This window comes from Poromitra crassiceps (assembly GCF_964638095.1).
Source record: "Poromitra crassiceps genome assembly, chromosome: 2".
In the NCBI taxonomy this organism is placed as follows: domain Eukaryota; kingdom Metazoa; phylum Chordata; class Actinopteri; order Beryciformes; family Melamphaidae; genus Poromitra; species Poromitra crassiceps.
This window is the reverse complement of record NC_139624.1, coordinates 90,848,299-90,867,578: the sequence shown is the minus strand read 5'-3', so window position 1 is coordinate 90,867,578 and position 19,280 is coordinate 90,848,299. Positions and strand designations below refer to the sequence as shown.

Sequence of the window (19,280 nt, the reverse complement as noted above, 5' to 3'; positions counted from 1 at the left end):
ATTTATTATTATTTTTCTTTACTTAGGACCACAGAGGAAATAAGTCTTAACGACGTTCTGGGCCATCCTTGTACCTCTTATTAATATTGTATGATTTTATTGAGTGCTAAATAAAAATCAATCAATCATAAACCTTTGTTTACCACAGACCTTATTTCATGCATTTAACCAAAATTCCCATACAAAAAAATTCCCATTGCCTTTTCCCCGACAAAAATAAGAGTCTCAGTATCTCGAAATACACTAACGTGTGTGTGTGTGTGTGTGTGTGTGTGTGTGTGTTGCAGGTTGCCTGGTGTGTGTCCACCAGTTCACCATGGTAACGGAGCGCTTCCTCCAATCAGATTTCCCCTCCTACCAACACCTGGAACAGGACAAATACATCACAAACAAGCATTGCAGGTACACACACACACACACACACACACACACACACACACACACACACACACACACACACACACACACACACACACACACACACACACACACACACACACACACACACACACACACACACACACACACACACACAGTCTTAGTTAGGTCACTTTTGGGGTATTTACATAGACTTACAGTATGTGCATTCCCTGAGACTTACCCTAACCATAACTCTAACTGCTACTTACCTAAACCTAACCCTAACCTCAACCTAACCCTGACCTTAACCTAAATTTAGCTGTTGCCACTGACCTCAAATCAGCTTTTTACCAACTGGGGACACAGCTTTTGTTCCCAATGGCACCCACCATCCCAAATCACCTGGTCTTATGTCGGGTATGTGTCCCCAATGTCGCATGCGCGTGTGCGAGACCAGAATGAATGCTCTCCGCTCTACCTGGCGGTACAGACCTCTTCTCATGTGAAGGCAGCTTAACCATAACGTTGCCATTTTGTTTTCTCATAGTCTGCCGTGCCTTTTGTGTTTCTGGTTCTTCTGTTCTGTGTTCTTCTCCAATCGCTTTAGTGTAACGTTCATGGAGATTTTTCCCTATCTTTATTCAAGAGCGCAATCTATCAATTTCAAAGCATGATTTATTAATTTCATGTTCAGATTTTGTAAGGCTTTCCCTCAAACCCTGCCCTCACACTCAAATAGCCCCTGCCTGCGCTTAGATTTGCTCTGCTTGTGCTCAAACTCTGTGCTTGCAAAAGATCCAAGGACAGCGAGAGCAGGAAATCTGTCCAAGCAACAATATATTTGCATGAGCAGGGGCTATTTGAGTGCGAGGGCGGAGTTTGAGGGAAAGCCTTTCCAAAGCTGAACATGAAATCAATAAATCATGCCCTCAAATTGATAGACCGAGCTCTCAAATATAGGGGAAAATCTCCAAACTAATCTGTTAACAGAGGCGCCGAAAGGGAAACTGCCTGCGCTTCCAGGCGCTTCACAGCTATTCGTGGAGCTTTGGCGTCTGGTGTGTTTGACGTAAACCCATACTTCAGTAGTCCTAGCTAGCTGGTGAGGTGACAAGTACAGTACTCATACAGTACTGTTGTGCTGGCTGGTTTTCTAGCATTTTGAACTCAAATGAGTGAATGATTTTGGGTGTTTGTGGAACTGTAGGAATCACGATGTGTGTGTAACTGTAATGTTAATGTTGCGTTGGTGAATGCTCGCAGTGTGGTGGTGGCCAGAGCGGGCCACCTACATGGGATACTTGGTGGCAAAAGAGTCACTTTTTGTGGCCACGGGGCATTGAACCATGGTTAATGCTGAACCTTGCCTGAAAGGAAAAGGACCTAGAGCACTGCCAGTTTTGGCTCTACTGTCTAATCGGATCAGTGGAGATGCGGAGCTTCTGTGGTGACTGTAAACGATAAACATGGCGGATCAGCCGTCTGAACAGGGAACACCTCCACCACCAGGGCAGCACGGTGGCCCAGTGGCATGTATGTTAGGGTTAATACTCCTGTCAAAGACATGTATGTTAAGGTTAAGACTCTTGTCAAAGACATGTATGTTAGGGTTAATACTCCTGTCAGTGCCCCTGACCAAGGCTCTGGCAAAAGAACTGGAGTTGGTCCCCGGGCGCTGCACTGCGGCTGCCCAACCAGTTCTAGGAAGGTTCCTAGAGGATGGGTCAAATGCCGAGGATGCATTTCCCCGCAGGGACAATAAAGGATTACCTAACTTAACCTAACCTCTGGAAACTTTTTTATAATGAATTCTTATTGTTGAAATTGTTGACTGTGTGTGTGTGTGTGTGTGTGTGTGTGTGTGTTTCTCAGAGTTTACCTCCAGTTTTCTCTGGACAACGTTCACGTCCTGAGTCCCTCTGTTGCCATGGTTACACACTTCCGAGAGAAGGAGAAGTCAACGTCAGTGGCCAGTGTCAGGTAGGCCCGCAACTAATGATTACTTTCTTTATTGATTAATCTGTTGATTATTTTCATTATCGGTTCATCTGTCGATTATTTTCTCGAATAGTCGTTTGGTTTATAAAATGTCACAAATTGGTAAAAAATGACGATCCCCCCCCCAAAGCCCAAGATGACATCCTCAAATGTCTTCTTTTGTCCTGACCAACAACAGCCCACAACCTAAAGAGAATCAGTTTACTGTCATAGAAGACTACAGACACCAGAAAATATTCACATTTAACAAGCTGTAGTCTGACTCAATGGAAACAGCCTGCCTGGATAAGCTCTGTGATTGGCGCTGACCATTTCAGTCGGAGCGAAGGGAAATCCCTTTCCGCTCCCTGCATGTTGCTCTCGAATGCCTCCGCCGCTGTGGAACAATGCAAGCTAGCAACCTACATGCTGGAAATGGCAAGTTTTGATGAAGATTTGGATTGTGCAATAAAGCAGGCTTGCTTGGTATTTTCGGTGGATGGTTGTAAAGATAACAGAGCCTTTTTTCCCACTATACCAGAGTGAGAGTAAAAGGAGCTCTCCAGCGCTGGGACAGCGCGAAATGGAGATAGTCTGGCAAGTGTAGAGCTGACCCCTCGGCAAGAACATCCCCCTCGGGCACTGTCTGCATTACAGTAACCTCGTCGCTTTCCACTATCGCAGGCATCAGCTCCTCACCACGCTCATTGGCCACTGCCCTCGCCTGAGCGCGAATAACCACACCTACTGACACTAGCTCAGGGTATTCTGCCTCCAGGAGCTCCCTTTCAGGAGACCCAACCCGCGGCGGTTCACAGGCCTCTGGGAAAACCCTCATGCCTGCTGCGTCATTCCCCATGACTAGATCTTCTGTCCCCCAGGGAAGAGTCTGCATCACTGCCACTGTGATGTAACCGCGCATGAGGTCCGAGTCCAAGTAGACACAATGGAGAGGCACTCGTTCAGTGCCCCCACATACACCTCGGACCACTGCAAACTGGCCTGTAAATGTGTCCCCTGACAGTTCCACCACTCCTTCACGCAGCAGTGTCTTCATTGCTCCCGTGTCTCTGAGTATGATTACTGGTGCCTCTGGGCCACCCCTCACATGGCACTTCTCTGTGTCTGCCACCGTACCATGGGAGATGAACCCCCGTGCACAAGTCGGTAGGTTACTCACCCCATCCTGCCTCAGTGCTACTAACCCCACAGGCTTCCCACTTGGACATTGGTCCTTTTTGTGTCCCAGCTTGTTACAGCGGTAACACCGCATCTCACTGATATCCACAGAACGCCTTGCAAAAGGCAGGAATGGACCACCCAGCCTGGCCTGCGGAGGTCCCCTGGGAGGCCCAAATGGTTGGAAAGGACCACCCGACCTGAACGGCGGGGGTCCTCTGGGAGGCCCACCGCCCCCTCGCGGGGGTGGGGAGCCACGCTCCAGTATCAGGCGGCCTTCCCGCCTGCAGCCTGACATCCTGCGGCTCATCAAAGGGACGCTTCCTCCCTATGAACCCACCTGAGCGTCCGCCATGAGCCACCTCATAGCCGTCCGCCAGCTCTGCTGCACGCCACGAACTCACGAGCTCTCGCTCATTGAGATAAATCTCCAGCTCCTGAGGGACACTAAGCTTAAACTGCTCTAAGAGCAACAAATCCCTCAGCGCCGCGAAATCATTAGCCTTACACTCATTAATCCAGCGGTCAAACTGGATTTCCTGTTTACGCCATAAATCCAGATAGGACTCATCTCTATGACGCTTTAACTCGCGGAACTGGCGACGATACGCCTCCGGCACGCTACCATATGCCTCCAGCACAGCTTTCTTCAACTCTTGATAATTCAAGCCTGTACGCAGGTCAAGAGCAGCTACTGCTCTCTGAGCTTTGCCCTCGAGGACACTCTGCACTAACAGAGGCCACTTCTCTGTCGGCCATTTTGATTCACCTCAAACATCTCAAAAAATACATCTACTGCAGCCTCATCAAATTTTGGCATGCTGCTCCGGGCTCGAGTAATCTCGAACCTCTGTGAAACTTGTTGTTCCACGTCCAGTACTTTTCTCCGTTCCAGTTCAGCTAGCTCCTTTTGTAGCTCACGGTCCTTCTCTGCTTCAATACGGTCCCTATCCTCTCTCTCTCTAGCTTCACTGCTGTCTTTTTCTAACCTGTCTAACTGCAACTGTCTATCTTTTTCTAACCTGTTCTCTCTGCCCGTTCTCTCTCTTCCCTTCTCTCTCGCTCTGCCTGTTCTCTCTCTTCCTTTTTATCTCGCTCTGCCCGTTCTCTCTCTTCCTTTCTCAATTCCTTCTGCTCCTCCCAAATCTCCTTTAGGTCCAAATCTGCTGTAATTGCAATCTGTATCTCCTTCTTTGTCAGCTCTGGGGTTAACCTTACTTCCTCCGCTCCAGCTATCTCTTTCAGCTGCTCCACTGTCAACCTGCTGAATGCGTCCTTGGTCATTTGACGTACGTCTGCATGTTACGATATTATGAGAAATAGCGCTACGCTACCTATGCCAGCCTGTTATTCCAAGACGTGTCTAAGCGTCCAGCTCTCAATGACATTACACCTCGTGCACACGCCACTATTCCTAAGCTAACTACACTCAAATCTCACACCTACCGCACACCACACATCCAAACAACCACAGAGACACAGTACTACTAATTTATTTATCTAATCTAACATTTCCCTAACATTTTATCCTGTTACAAGAGTTCTCTGATTAACTAGGCTTATAGCAACTAGACAGCTAACCTGCCCCCAAGCTCTGCACTCCTAACCGTGCAAACCTTTTTGATGGGCCAAATATAACCCTGAAGCCTCCCTCTACTTAACCAGAGACCTCCAAACTAAACTCCCCATTGTCACACCAATCAATTACCGCTTGGCGCAACAATAGCCCTATGCTAATCTATCGCAAATATACAAATCACAAAACAGCAGATCCCTTTTTTTTTTTTTTTTTTATTATTCCAAAATATCAAAACGTTTTTTAATCCAATCCAATCCAATTATTAATCGCTCATGCGTTAGTTTGTGAAAACTCCCATGCAACAATCATATAACTCTGGCCCAAACCCACAACACATGTTAGCCACGCTTGCTCGGTGCAATTTTCACAACACACACCACAGCTGCGCCCAACGCGCTTTACGTTGTCGTTTGGAAATAGCGAGACAGCAATAGTCAATAAACACACATGGCATTGCTTTCCGTTTTTATCAATGAACTATTAATAGCGCACTTCGTCAGTTAGCTGCGCGTAGCCAAACACACCTGGCTACTGTTAGCCGCTAACGTTAGCAAACACTCACACAACGGTTCATATTCCGGCGAGTTCCCCAAATGTGAAGGGTCGGTTCTCAACAATAGAATCAGGCTCGTGTCTAAAATGAACCAGACCCGCCACAACAACGACAGAACCAGCCAAACAAATAGGTTGTCACTTAGGAAGGTATCAAAAGGGGAATGTAGACTCACCCTGCCGCTCGGCCACAAACAGCAGGTCTAGCTGTGCAGATCAATGTCACTTGGCCAGCTCAGGCTGAGGTCTAGAGCCGAGTCAGGGTTTGCCTCCGTCCATTGGTTTTGATGGTGAACGGAAAATGTCTCCAAAAACAAGGGGGTTAAGAGAAAGGGGGAAACAGGTCCGACAGAAAGAATATGGCCTCCGTGGTCACACTGGTAGTCGAAAAATGGCAGGAGGATCCGCTACTTCCTACCACGTTATATCCTGCTCAAATCCACTCCCACTTCCTAAGTGACAACCCTACGTCATACCAATATCAATCAGGGATCCACATTAAACGACCTGTAACACAAGCGAGACTTCAATGCTTCTGATTCTCCTATCTCTCCTTGTGAAGAGCTTCTATGAAGGCTTCAAGTTTCTCTTGGATTTCACGCACTTTCTTCAGATCCTCGGCCAGCTGGACACGGCGGCCGGTGATGAGATGGGTCTTCTTCTCTGCATCTTCCCCAAAGTCCTCCAGCACCTCCTTCACATTCTTCTCCAGCCGACGCACCTCAGTGTTGGTGAGCTGGTGTCGGAGAGTGTTGGCCGTGATGCCCAGCATCCTCTGGATCCTCCAGAACAGCACCACGTGATTGCACTCCAACTCAGAGTCGACAAAGTGTCTCTGGTAGTAGTAGAATCCTCTCTTGCAGATGTGACAGTGTGCCAGAGCCTTCTGTAGGAAGTGATGGCGATACAGGTGGTGCCACGTGTCCTTGATCAGCACGGGGTCCACCTCCACTCCACGGCCCTCCAGGTTCTTCCGGACGGTGGTGACTTCGTCGTTGGCCAGGTAGGCAGCGTGGTCCTTGTGGGGCTTCAGCAGGCGCTCCAGCTCTGTTTTGGTTTCATTATGGATGTGCTGGTCTGGTGTACGGTTCGTCCAGTTCATCCACCTCTGCTTCCAATCTGGACCCACCATGTTGCCAATTACTGACTGCGTCTCGTTGAGGCGAGACTGCAGGGCTTCCTCCATGAACTGGATGGCTGCGTCCCACTGGGGCTTGTCTGTGAGGGAGCGGTCTTCTAGGGCGTTGTGCTGGATCACCCTCAGGCTGTCCATGGCCCTCTCATTCCACTTGTGCCTCTTGATGCTCTCCTCCTTCACGGCCTCCTTCAGCTTGTCAAAAATGTCATCCTGGTCTTTGCCTTTGTATTCAGCAATGAAGCGGGCAAACTCCTCCTGCAGTGTCTCCCAGGCAACCTCCAGTGCTTTGTGTGGCAGCTGCTTGTCGGTCCACTGTTTGAGCTTGATGTCCACGGTGGTGTTGAAGCTGCCCGAGTTCGTGGTCTGGGTGGCAGGCAGGTAGATGTTCTCGATCACATGGGTGGAAACACGCTCCCACAGCTTCTCTTGCAGGATGGACTCCCAGTGTTTTGGGGTCACTTGACTCAAACTAACGAGTTCATCGAGGATTTCATTTTTGGACTTTTCAAAGAGTTCATTCCTGTCCAGCTCTCTCAGACGGGGGTAGTTGTTCTTCCACTCCGTCTCCAAGTTGAAGCGGGATGCTTTGAAGACGTCGGCCTGCTGCTCAACAGCCTCCCTAACCATCTTCCAGAAGCAGTCAGAGACAGCCATACTCAAGTTCTTCGTAGTCACCTGGTGGGCCTTACACATGCCGTCCCTCAGTAATCTTGAGTTCTGGAAGAAGTCCTCCTCATAGTCTTTGATGGAGTCTATGCTTTCACTGCTGCTACCATTCCCTGTCACCACTGCAAAGTAACCCAGGGCCTTCATGGGAAACAGCTTGCCTTCAACTATCTGCTGGATTCTGCTGGGGCTGTCCAGGTTCTTCTCAGCCAGGTCCACCTTGGTCAGGACAAATATGGTTCTCCTGCCCTGGGGATCCATCTGGCTCACCAAGTCTGTCACGATGCTTCGCTCTGCATCCACACTGCCGTCCTGAATACAGAGGATGATTGCATTGGGGTTCTGCATGTAAGCCTTGCTGATGCTGAAGATGGTTTCCTTAGTGTCTGCTGCCATGCCGGAAGTCACAGTACTGATGACACCTGGCAAGTCGACGAGCACCATCCTCTGGATGCCGGGGCCTTTGACACTAAGGGATATTGTCTCAGGACTGATTGTCTGCCCCTCCTTCACACTCTTCCTCATCCTCAGCTCTATTTCATGCCTGAGGGCAGCCATATCTTCCTCCTTGCTGAGATCAAACTCTCGGCCGCTGTCTTTGAACATGGCCACGTGATGGGGGCCCTCGCTTAGTGTTACCTTGACAGGAGAGCGGGTCATCATCTCTCCAGAGCCCCGGGGGAAGATCCTGGCCTGGGCGATCATCTCCAGCACACTGGTCTTCCCAGCACTCTGATCCCCGACCACAACCACCCTGGGTAGGTGGTCCTGGGTGTTGTAGTTGGAGTCATAGTCAGACAGGATGTCCAAGACCTCAGAGTACAGGTCAATAAGCGATTTCTTGACTTTACTTTGGTGAATCCCCTTATCGTCTTTCTGCAGCACCACTTTCCTCAACTCTTTATTTTCCTTCTCCAGTCTCTCCAGCAAGTGTTGATATTTCATCTGGGTACGGAGTAGTTCCTCTTGAAGTTTGTCTATTTCTTCTCTGTCAGATGACTTCTTGTACTGCTTGTCGCTGCCCTCTTGTGTGGCTGAAGGAGGAATGTCTGTGGTGTTCAGCGGAGGCTCGCCTGAGGTTTCTAACAATGGATGCAGACCAGAAGCTCCTTTGACTTCACTACTCAAAACAGATGTGAAGATGCTTTTGAAGAAGGTGAGGTTCTCTCCTATCTTTTCCAGGTCAGGTAGCAGTTTGGCTATTTCCTCCATCTCTGGTAGAGCTTTGACCAGTTTACCTAAATCTATTTGTTCACTCAGTTCCCAGACAAAATCAGGAATAACCCAGGTGTATTCACTGAAATCAGGCAGCATGTCCTTCCACTCCTCATAGTTTTTTTTTACTGTGTAGCCTCCTCCCACCGCCGAGGCCAGCAGAATGTACCGGAGCCTCAGCAGGCGTGCAGCTATGTGGGCCACCAAGAAGTTGCGCTGCTGCTGGTAGCCATGGCCCCCTGATCCCTGGAGAGGCTTGGGTGGCCGCATGGGCAACCGAGACATGGAGGTGAAATGACGGGCCGCCGTGCAGTGAGAGGGTCTCTGGGGGTTGGCGTTAGCTGAGTAGCGGTAGTGGATGGCACGGGACAGAGGGTGCAGCTTCTGCAGCTGCACACGGAACCTCACCCCCATGTTGGTGGAGACCACATTCCTGCAGGCCATGTAGGCAACTTGGCTCATGACACACAACATAGTGTTATTACCAACAGCGGGTAAACACAAGTCTCTTACAAATATACCCTTCAAAGTTTAATTCATCTTTCCAAATGGCACAGCGGACAGAGTGATAATTCCGAATGACAGCTACATTGAACCTACTCCCACCACTTATATAGCCTCACCTTTATGACATCACTGATGATGTCACAATTTCTATGACCTCAATTGTGATGGCATCAGTGATGTCACTTGAGCATCAGTGATGTCACAATGTCTGACTGACTTCAATTGTGGTGTCATCAGTGATGTCATGTCACAATGTCGTTACCTGACTGTCATATACCATTGGAGATTTGTGACCTCAACAGTGATGTCATAGTAGTGTGAGCTGTGATTGGTCTATGTAAGTGCACGTTCACACAATAGGCAGAGCATAGGCAGAACTGAAGCTTGAGGCTGCCTGATGCTTAACCGTTCACACAAGAAGCCTTCTCTTTTCCTCCTCGGCGCATGGTGTGAACGGCCACTTAGATGATGCCATAGCAGTGGTGCTGTGATTGGTCAACGTAAAATACTGTATTGCTGTAGCGCCCTCATGGGCGCATTTTTTCCTTTTTTTCCCTTTCCACACCAGATTCATGCCCGACCCCTGAAAAGTGTTTTTGTACATTTTGGACGCGATCAGAGCAATGGTGCACCTTGCAACTCCGGACGGGCAGACACACACACACACACACACACACACACACACACACACACACACACACACACACACACACACACACACACACACACACACACACACAAACACACACACACACACACACACACACACACACACACACACACACACACACACACACACACACACATACACAGATAAGACAGCTCTCCCAATTATAGTAATATAATTTTATATTCTAAATGTAAAATAACATTTAAAAATAATACTACTACTACTAAAGCTACTTATACTAAGCGTAACAGTAATTTTTTATTAACTTGCAGAGTTGATTGTAAAACAAAAACAAAAAACAGCAAGCGCAAATTCCCAATAGCTGCGGACAGATATGCGATGTCAGTCAAGAGTCTGACGTCATCCACTCCATTGTGACGTCATCCACTCCATTGTGATGTCATCCACTCATTGTGAAATTTGACATGGATTTTGTGGACCACAATTTTTTTGTGGACCAACCAACCAACAGAGTGACTTATAGAGCTGGACCATGACCTCACCATGAATTTAGCCTGACTTTGGAGCATTACTTAGTCCTCTTCCCGAAGGTTAGCATGACATGGTTGGTACCAGTGTCTGCCTTAGGTGTTTCATATGATACTAGTATCTTTAAACAATGAACCCTCTACAGCCTCTGAAAGAAAGAGCTTGTCAAATCCATGTCTGGCCAAAACAAAGAGGCCCCAAATTGGGCAGATTAATCGAATATAAAAATACTTGGCGATAGGGCGTCTGGGTGGTGTAGAGGTAAAAGCACTCACCTTCCACCGCGGGGAGACCCAGGTTCAATTCCCGGCCGTGGTACTTTGGACTTGGTCAGACACAATTGGCCATGTCTGCGTGTCTGCGGGTGGTAAGCCAGATTTAAAGTCGAGCTGAACTCATAAATTACTTTTCTTTTATTTTAGTTCAAATACCTGGGTATAGTGCACCTATTTAAAGGACGGCTTTCCCGTGGGGAATATGAATATATATTAAATCTCACGCCCCTAAGGTTTTCGAATCCGTTGAAATTTTTGGTTGATAACTCAGGCTGTGAACAACCAATTTCAAAAATTTCAACGGATTCGAAAACCTTAGGGGCGTGAGATTTAATATATATTCATATTCCCCACGGGAAAGCCGTCCTTTAATAATGTATGCAAACAAAATCACAAAAGTCTAATTTCTTTAGTTTTTCACACTTTTTCACATCAAAACTTAATTTTTCAAGATTTCATTGATAACAGTAATGTACAGTTTGCTGACGTCACTTTGTACTATCAAATTTCTACCCCATTTCAACCAATCATATCACGACATGCAGCTGTCAATCAAATCTTCATTTCAGGATAATTTTCTCTTCCAAATGAAGTAGAAAATGGCGCCTAGTGCCTGTCATCTGGCAGAATTCCTATCCCATAAACTAACTACTAACTTGGCCAGTTGTTAGAAACATGAACAAAAAACAAAAACTATAATCTCTAAGAATGCAAAGAAATGTAACTGGCTCGTTAAAACGCGCATTCCAGGGATATCGTATTTATAGAAATAGCGTAAAAGGCGCGCGCTTGAGAGCGTTTGAAAGCGTGGTTGTCAGGGTTCTGCCCTCGGAGATTCCAGGCGGGTTGCAGCACCCATTCATCGGATTGTCCGCTCCCTCCGCACGAAGCAGCTGGCTGCCTGGTGCTCCGCGGATCCCATGTAGCACGACAACACGCTGAATCCCACTCGATTTGGGGGTGGAACACGCCATGATTGACCAATGCCAAAGCCAGTCGACAGAATTGTCAAATCAAATCATCGACATGATACTATGACCCGCCTCTCAATTTGTCATCTCAGACAAATTATGTTTTCAGTCTGAAACGGACTGCGACGCACGTGACGATACGGGTTCAGTTCGACTTTAAGGGTACAGTATGTGTCCTGGTCACTGCACTAGCACCTCCTCTTGTCGGTCGGGGGGCCTGTTTGGGGTGGAGGGGAAAGGGGGGGAATAGCATGATCCTCCCACACGCTACGTCCTGCTGGTGAGTGTGAAACACCTCGCTGTCAGGTGAAAAGATGTGGCTGGCTACTGCACATGTATCAGAGGAGGAATGTGCTAGTCTGCAACTCTCACCAGATCGGCAGAAAGGGTGGAGCCACGCCTGGGACCGCTTAGGCAATGGAATTTGTACATGTAAAATTGGGAGAAAATTGTATTTTATTAAATTTTATTTCATAGAAAAAGAAAAAAAAAGGTTTTCTGATGATCGATGGGTAATAATTGATAATGGTTGCAGCTGTAGTGTCAGGAGCAGGAAGGAGGAGGAAGAAGAAGAGCAAGCCCAGCCTGCCCGGAAGAAAACAAAGATGGAGGATGAGAAGGAAGAGGAGGGAGGAGGTGCTGAGAAGGCCGCACCAGGCTCCTCCCACTCTGCAGGCTCCTTCCACACACCCTGCGTCTCCGTGGTGATCAGGGTAAAGCAGAAGGAAGGCGTGGCCTGGAGGAACGTCGGGATTGGCTTAAAGGACAAGGAGGCGGGGCTGTCGCTGGGCTTCTCCGTCACGGCAGCTGTGATTGGTCCGGTGGTAACATGGGAGTGGGACCCGAAAAACAGGCGGATGATGGACAGAGAGACGGCCAGAGAGAAGAACGACAAGGTAGATTGTCATTCATTGTAGGTACAGTAGATGTAGTCAGTCAGGCCACTGCTGCTGCCTCTCAGGCTTCTAAACATGTCTCTGTCTCTTTCTCTCTGTCTCTGTCTCTGTCTCTCTCTCCCTCCCTGTCTGTCTGTCTGTCTGTCTGTCTCTCTCTGTCAATTCAATTCAAATTACCGTAGCTTTATTGGCATGAATGTCAGAACAACAATATTGCCAAAACATCAAGAAACAATTACCGGTAAACAAAATAATACATTACACATCAATACACATTACACAATAATACGCATTAGAATACAACATTGAGATTGATACTTATCAGTTGGTCACTCACTGTTCTTCAGGTTGTGGCAGGTAACACATTGTCCAGCCAGATTTTCTGTGTTTCCTTCTCCCAGGAGGACAATTCCCAGTCTGGACTTGTCATCCGGCTCTTTGAACTTGGGGATTTGGGAGCTGAGTTTGTTAAAGAACATTTCTCTAACTGGTTTGGATTTTTCACATTTAGGAGGAAGTGCATTTCCGTCTCGACATCCACTGTCCAACAGTGACTACATGTTCTGCGGTACTGCATGGTGTCCACTAAGATACCATCACCTCGGAATGAGATGTTTGGAGCGGGGGACTCTGGTGCAGCGCACAGGTCGTAGACCTGGTGAGACGAGGGAGGAACCCGGCCGGGTGGCAACCCACAGAGCCCGGTCCCTCTACGTACCAGAGCCCTCTCCCTCCCCCGGTCCCGGCAGAGTAGTTCCGGAGCAGCGTATTGAGTGGCCCTGACCGCGTGACCACCTTCGACCCTCCCTATAGGGCTGACCGTGGGTAGTAGGGCTGGCACGGATCAGAAAACCCACGGATCGGATCGCGTGACGGATTTTGAGCCACGGATCACCAGGGCCGATTCTAGGGGGGGGCAGGGGTGGGCTATGCCCACCCAAAAATTTATCTTGCCCACCCAAAAAAAAAAAAAAAAAAAAAAAATCTCCCTTTTTGAATTCCAGGCGACCGCACTTAGGGTCGCGACCCGAAAGTTGGAGACCACTGGGTTAGTTAGTTTAGGGCACCTGACAAGTAGTTATAGCTTTAATTTGATTTGAGAAATAAGCTCATCCAATGAAAAGAAATATTATGGAGTTGATTATTTTAAACTGGATGAAGTATTTTTATTTATTTTTAGGGTAAGTCAATCTGCTTTCAAAGTAGTTTTCTTTGTCACTTTTCAGTTTGAGTTTGAATAAGACTAAACGTCTTGGAAATATAGCAATAGTTTTGTAAATAGTTAGTTTGTACAGTTTGCTAATAGTTTTGACAATAATAATGTAAACATTGGCCTGTCACCTGAGTGAAAGTTCCTACTTACAGTTTGGTGACCCAAAACAGAATGGTGACTCCTACTGGAACAATTTGGTTCAGTGTTTATGCCTGTGTTGCTGTCTGTTGTAGTGTAAAACGACTACAGGGAGAGCAGGTGGTTACATGAAAGTGAGTGAGAAAATGAGAAGATACTGAATCATGACATCACAACAGTATAATCCTAATGTTAATTTAAAATTAAATATTCTTGGATGAAATCCAAAAAACGGCAAATTTTCTTTCCTACCTAAAAGTACTTCCAGCGCCACTGAATATAATGCAATTTAATCCCCATCCCCGAACCCACAACCTCTGGCAACCTACTGCCAAAGTTGCCCCCTACCAGCCCACCCTAGTGTGGCAGTCTAGATACGGGCCTGCGGATCACGGATTTTTCGGATCAGCAAACAAATATATATATCAGATTTTTTCTCTCAAAATTTGATTTTCGATTAGATTTTTTTAATACTATTATAATTCTCTAACCATTTGTTGCCCTGCACAGCTCAAAAAATATTTTTTTGTCATAAGTGACACAATGTAGCTTTTACTCTGAAGGCAGAACGACCCAACTTCCTGTTTTAGGTGGCACTGCTATGCCTAACTTCGTGGCTGTTGCTTGCACCAGCCACATGACACGGGTACAGACCTACAGACCAGACCGCAGGTCAGTCTGGAAATATAACGTTGATGCTACGTTAAGCTACTCAGTGGCCCCACGTGTTGTTTTGTTGTTATGTGTCCTAAGGCAACATTTCACCGTCCGGTGATAATGTGTTTGTGAAACGTGTGCGCGCGTGTGTGTGTGTGTGTGTGTGTGTGTGTGTGTGTGTGTTGTGGCTCTCGTTATCTGACTTGTGCAGCCCGCAGCACGCTGATCGCATTCCTGTGCTTTTTCAGAGGTGTTGAAATAAGTTTGTGTGACGCTGTCTTTAGTAGCCACTAGCCACAGCCTTCAGACATACTTTACAGCAGCGACAAGGGATGAGGAAGCTCACTTGTGCTTGCCATGATTATGCCTGTCTGTGTCTGGCTGCGCTGGGCGTTCTCATACACTAACGTTAAACGTTAAATGAAACGAAAGGGGGGGGGGGGGGGGGGTCCGCGGACCATTGACGTTCCGAACCGCGTTCCGAACCGTGGGGGCTGATCCGTACGGGTCACGGATTATCCGTGATCCGTGCCAGCCCTAGTGGGTAGCTACTGGGACGTAAGTTGGGGCTTGGCCAGCCCCGGCTGGGTCACCTGGGCGAGGGTGTATGATGTTGCGAGACCCGAAACATCCTATGACCCCAGGGTACATCACTGAGGATACGTCCCAGTTATGCATCCATGCGATGTTTTTTCTTTCTTTATTAGTTAGCCTGGCCTAGCCAGTGACTCATAGGAATAGACTACGTGACAACCAGGAAAGACTGGTGACTACTGGAGAGTCAGTTGACAGCCGGAACAGCGACGGCACCCGGGTAGCAGTATGGGTTAGCTCCCCAGCCTGCGTCTTCCGTGAGGAAGAAGCCCAAAAACCCACGAGAGGCCTTTTAGGAGGGCCATTCAAGCCGCAAGTGGAGACTGCAGTGCCACCAAGTACTGGTACTGCATGGTGTCCACTAAGATACCATCACCTCGGAATGAGATGTTTGGAGCGGGGGACTCTGATGCAGCGCACAGGTCGTAGACCTGGGGAGACGAGGGAGGAACCCGGCCGGGTGGCAACCCACAGAGCCCGGTCCCTCTACGTACCAGAGCCCTCTCCCTCCCCCGGTCCCGGCAGAGTAGTTCCGGAGCAGCGTATTGAGTGGCCCTGACCGCGTGACCACCTTCGACCCTCCCTATAGGGCTGACCGTGGGTAGCTACTGGGACGTAAGTTGGGGCTTGGCCAGCCCCGGCTGGGTCACCTGGGCGAGGGTGTATGATGTTGCGAGACCCGAAACATCCTATGACCCCAGGGTACATCACTGAGGATACGTCCCAGTTATGCATCCATGCGATGTTTTTTCTTTCTTTATTAGTTAGCCTGGCCTAGCCAGTGACTCATAGGAATAGACTACGTGACAACCAGGAAAGACTGGTGACTACTGGAGAGTCAGTTGACAGCCGGAACAGCGACGGCACCCGGGTAGCAGTATGGGTTAGCTCCCCAGCCTGCGTCTTCCGTGAGGAAGAAGCCCAAAAACCCACGAGAGGCCTTTTAGGAGGGCCATTCAAGCCGCAAGTGGAGACTGCAGTGCCACCAAGTACTGGTACTGCATGGTGTCCACTAAGATACCATCACCTCGGAATGAGATGTTTGGAGCGGGGGACTCTGGTGCAGCGCACAGGTCGTAGACCTGGGGAGACGAGGGAGGAACCCGGCCGGGTGGCAACCCACAGAGCCCGGTCCCTCTACGTACCAGAGCCCTCTCCCTCCCCCGGTCCCGGCAGAGTAGTTCCGGAGCAGCGTATTGAGTGGCCCTGACCGTGTGACCACCTTCGACCCTCCCTATAGGGCTGACCGTGGGTAGCTACTGGGACGTAAGTTGGGGCTTGGCCAGCCCCGGCTGGGTCACCTGGGCGAGGGTGTATGATGTTGCGAGACCCGAAACATCCTATGACCCCAGGGTACATCACTGAGGATACGTCCCAGTTATGCATCCATGCGATGTTTTTTCTTTCTTTATTAGTTAGCCTGGCCTAGCCAGTGACTCATAGGAATAGACTACGTGACAACCAGGAAAGACTGGTGACTACTGGAGAGTCAGTTGACAGCCGGAACAGCGACGGCACCCGGGTAGCAGTATGGGTTAGCTCCCCAGCCTGCGTCTTCCGTGAGGAAGAAGCCCAAAAACCCACGAGAGGCCTTTTAGGAGGGCCATTCAAGCCGCAAGTGGAGACTGCAGTGCCACCAAGTACTGGTACTGCATGGTGTCCACTAAGATACCATCACCTCGGAATGAGATGTTTGGAGCGGGGGACTCTGGTGCAGCGCACAGGTCGTAGACCTGGTGAGACGAGGGAGGAACCCGGCCGGGTGGCAACCCACAGAGCCCGGTCCCTCTACGTACCAGAGCCCTCTCCCTCCCCCGGTCCCGGCAGAGTAGTTCCGGAGCAGCGTATTGAGTGGCCCTGACCGCGTGACCACCTTCGACCCTCCCTATAGGGCTGACCGTGGGTAGCTACTGGGACGTAAGTTGGGGCTTGGCCAGCCCCGGCTGGGTCACCTGGGCGAGGGTGTATGATGTTGCGAGACCCGAAACATCCTATGACCCCAGGGTACATCACTGAGGATACGTCCCAGTTATGCATCCATGCGATGTTTTTTCTTTCTTTATTAGTTCTGTTGTCTTTTGGTTGCCATGATTTTTTTTATATCTTCCTGTTTCGATTGCCAATTGATGGCAATGCCTCCGGAGAGCGACCAACATCAGCAGAGACCCGACTCACCCCTGCCACCACTTGTTCTCCCTCCTGCCCTCTGGACGGAGGTACAGGTGCATCCGTGCCTGCACTGCCAGATTAAGGAACAGTTTCTATCCTAGTGCGATATGCCTCCTGAACCAGCCTGCCAACAAACGTCAGACCCGCATCTGACCTGCACTGACACTGGCACATTAGTTTATTAGTTTATTGTATGCTGCTACATCTGTTTATTGTTTACACATCGCACTTTAATGTCATTTAGTAAGACGCACATGATACGTATGCTGCACTTTAATGTCCTATGTTATGACGCACATGATACGAATGCTGCCCCTTCTTAATACTTATTTTATTCTATTATCTTGTCTTTTTATTCATTGCATCTGGTAGTATGTAGGATAAATTTATTTTAGACTTAGTTACTTTTTTTATTCCTCCTACGTAGCTTGGTACTGCACACAATGAATCTCGTTGTACAAGTTGCAATGACAATAAAGGTATTCTATTCTGTATTCTATTCTATGGTCACTGAGTCTCTCTCTCTCTCTCTCTCTCTGTCTCTCTCTGTCCAGGTCATCTTGCTGTTTGCAGGTCTGTCAGTACGGTGGTTTCCTCTCCTTCATCCTGGTTGTTTCTACAGACTTGTTGCTGTTAGCAGCCAGGTAACATCTGTACTGGTGACGTTTTCTCCTCTTTCCTAAAGCTTGTTGTCAAAGTCGGCCAAGTAATGGTGAATCGATGAAAATGATAGCTTGGGTACAGGATATCTTCTGCTTATGATGCTGCTGCTGTAATGTTTGATGCATTGAATCCTGCCCAGTCAAACTTAAATTAATAAAACTTGAAATTATGAGCGAGGAAACATTTTCAGCTAGTAAACTTGCTAACTTGCTACATGTCACCTTCAGCGAGAGAAAAATCTGTTGTGAGACTGGTAACAGACAATATTTCTCCATGTTTATTTTAGCCATTAGCCTTTATGCATGGTTTGTCTTTATGGGCTTCTGTAGCCCAGTAGTATTTACAAAGTATTTAGATAACTTCAATTCTAAAACCCTAAAGGCTATTGATGCTGTAGCTCCCATTAGATCTAAACTAATCTCCAGTAAGAAAAAAGCACCATGGAGAAACGCTCCCTCTGTAAATAACAAAAAAAGAGATTGTAGGAAAGCCGAGCGCAAATGGCGGAAAACTAAACTTCACATCGATTATGACATCTATAAAAATAGTCTTCACTCCTACAACCAGGAACTAAAAAATTCCAGAAAATTCTTCTTCTCCGACATTATCAGCAAAAACACCAATGACGCTCGCACTCTTTTTGCCACTGTTGACAGGCTGACAAACCCCCCCCCACAAATTGCCCCTGATCTTCTATCCAATGTCAAATGCAATGAATTTGCAACCTTCTTTAGGGATAAAATTATAAATATCAGACTAACTATTTCCACATCAAGAACAAATGTGGCTCCGCCGCACCCACAGAATAGGTGCTTAATTAACATGACTCAGTTCAATGTCATTGACCACAAGAAACTAGAAGAAACGATACGAGGCCTTAAATCCTCATCGTGTTGCCTAGACACCCTGCCAACAAGCTTTCTAAAAAATGTCTACAGTTGCCTGGCGACCGACATACTGAAGATAATTAATACCTCTCTTCTTACAGGCATTTTTCCAAAATCTCTTAAAACTGCAGTTGTTAAGCCCTTGCTAAAGAAGCGTAGCCTCGACCCCTCTATAATCAGCAATTACAGACCAATATCAAATCTTCCCTTTATTAGCAAAATACTCGAAAAAACTGTCTACCAACAACTCAATACCTTTCTATCCTCCAATGACCTCCTAGATCCTTTCCAATCAGGCTTCCGACCCCATCATAGCACCGAAACTGCGCTTATCAGAGTTATAAATGACATCCGAATGAACACTGATTCAGGTAAAATCTCAATCTTAGTGTTACTAGACCTCAGCGCTGCCTTTGATACGGTTGACCACGAAATTCTATTGGACTGACTGGAAAACTGGGTCGGGCTTTCCGGCACGGTCCTAG

General features: G+C 48.0%; 1 protein-coding gene and 1 pseudogene across 2 annotated transcripts in view; one reads left to right on the top strand and one right to left on the bottom strand.

Moving 5' to 3' along the window:
- ctc1 (CTS telomere maintenance complex component 1) overlaps positions 1-19,280 on the top strand; it is a gene marked incomplete at its 5' end in the record, with an annotated part of 91,747 nt that overhangs the window by 31,823 nt on the left and 40,644 nt on the right. Inside the window, 4 exons of the mRNA XM_083631843.1 lie at positions 288-402; positions 2,233-2,340; positions 12,114-12,474; positions 17,800-17,889. Of these exons, the coding sequence (XP_083487969.1) occupies positions 288-402; positions 2,233-2,340; positions 12,114-12,474; positions 17,800-17,889 (674 nt within the window). The remainder of the gene's footprint in view (positions 1-287; positions 403-2,232; positions 2,341-12,113; positions 12,475-17,799; positions 17,890-19,280) is intronic.
- Positions 6,192-9,140, bottom strand: LOC310791350 (dynamin-like GTPase OPA1, mitochondrial pseudogene; annotated as a pseudogene). Its single transcript has one exon. The product of its transcript is annotated as a dynamin-like GTPase OPA1, mitochondrial pseudogene (transcript).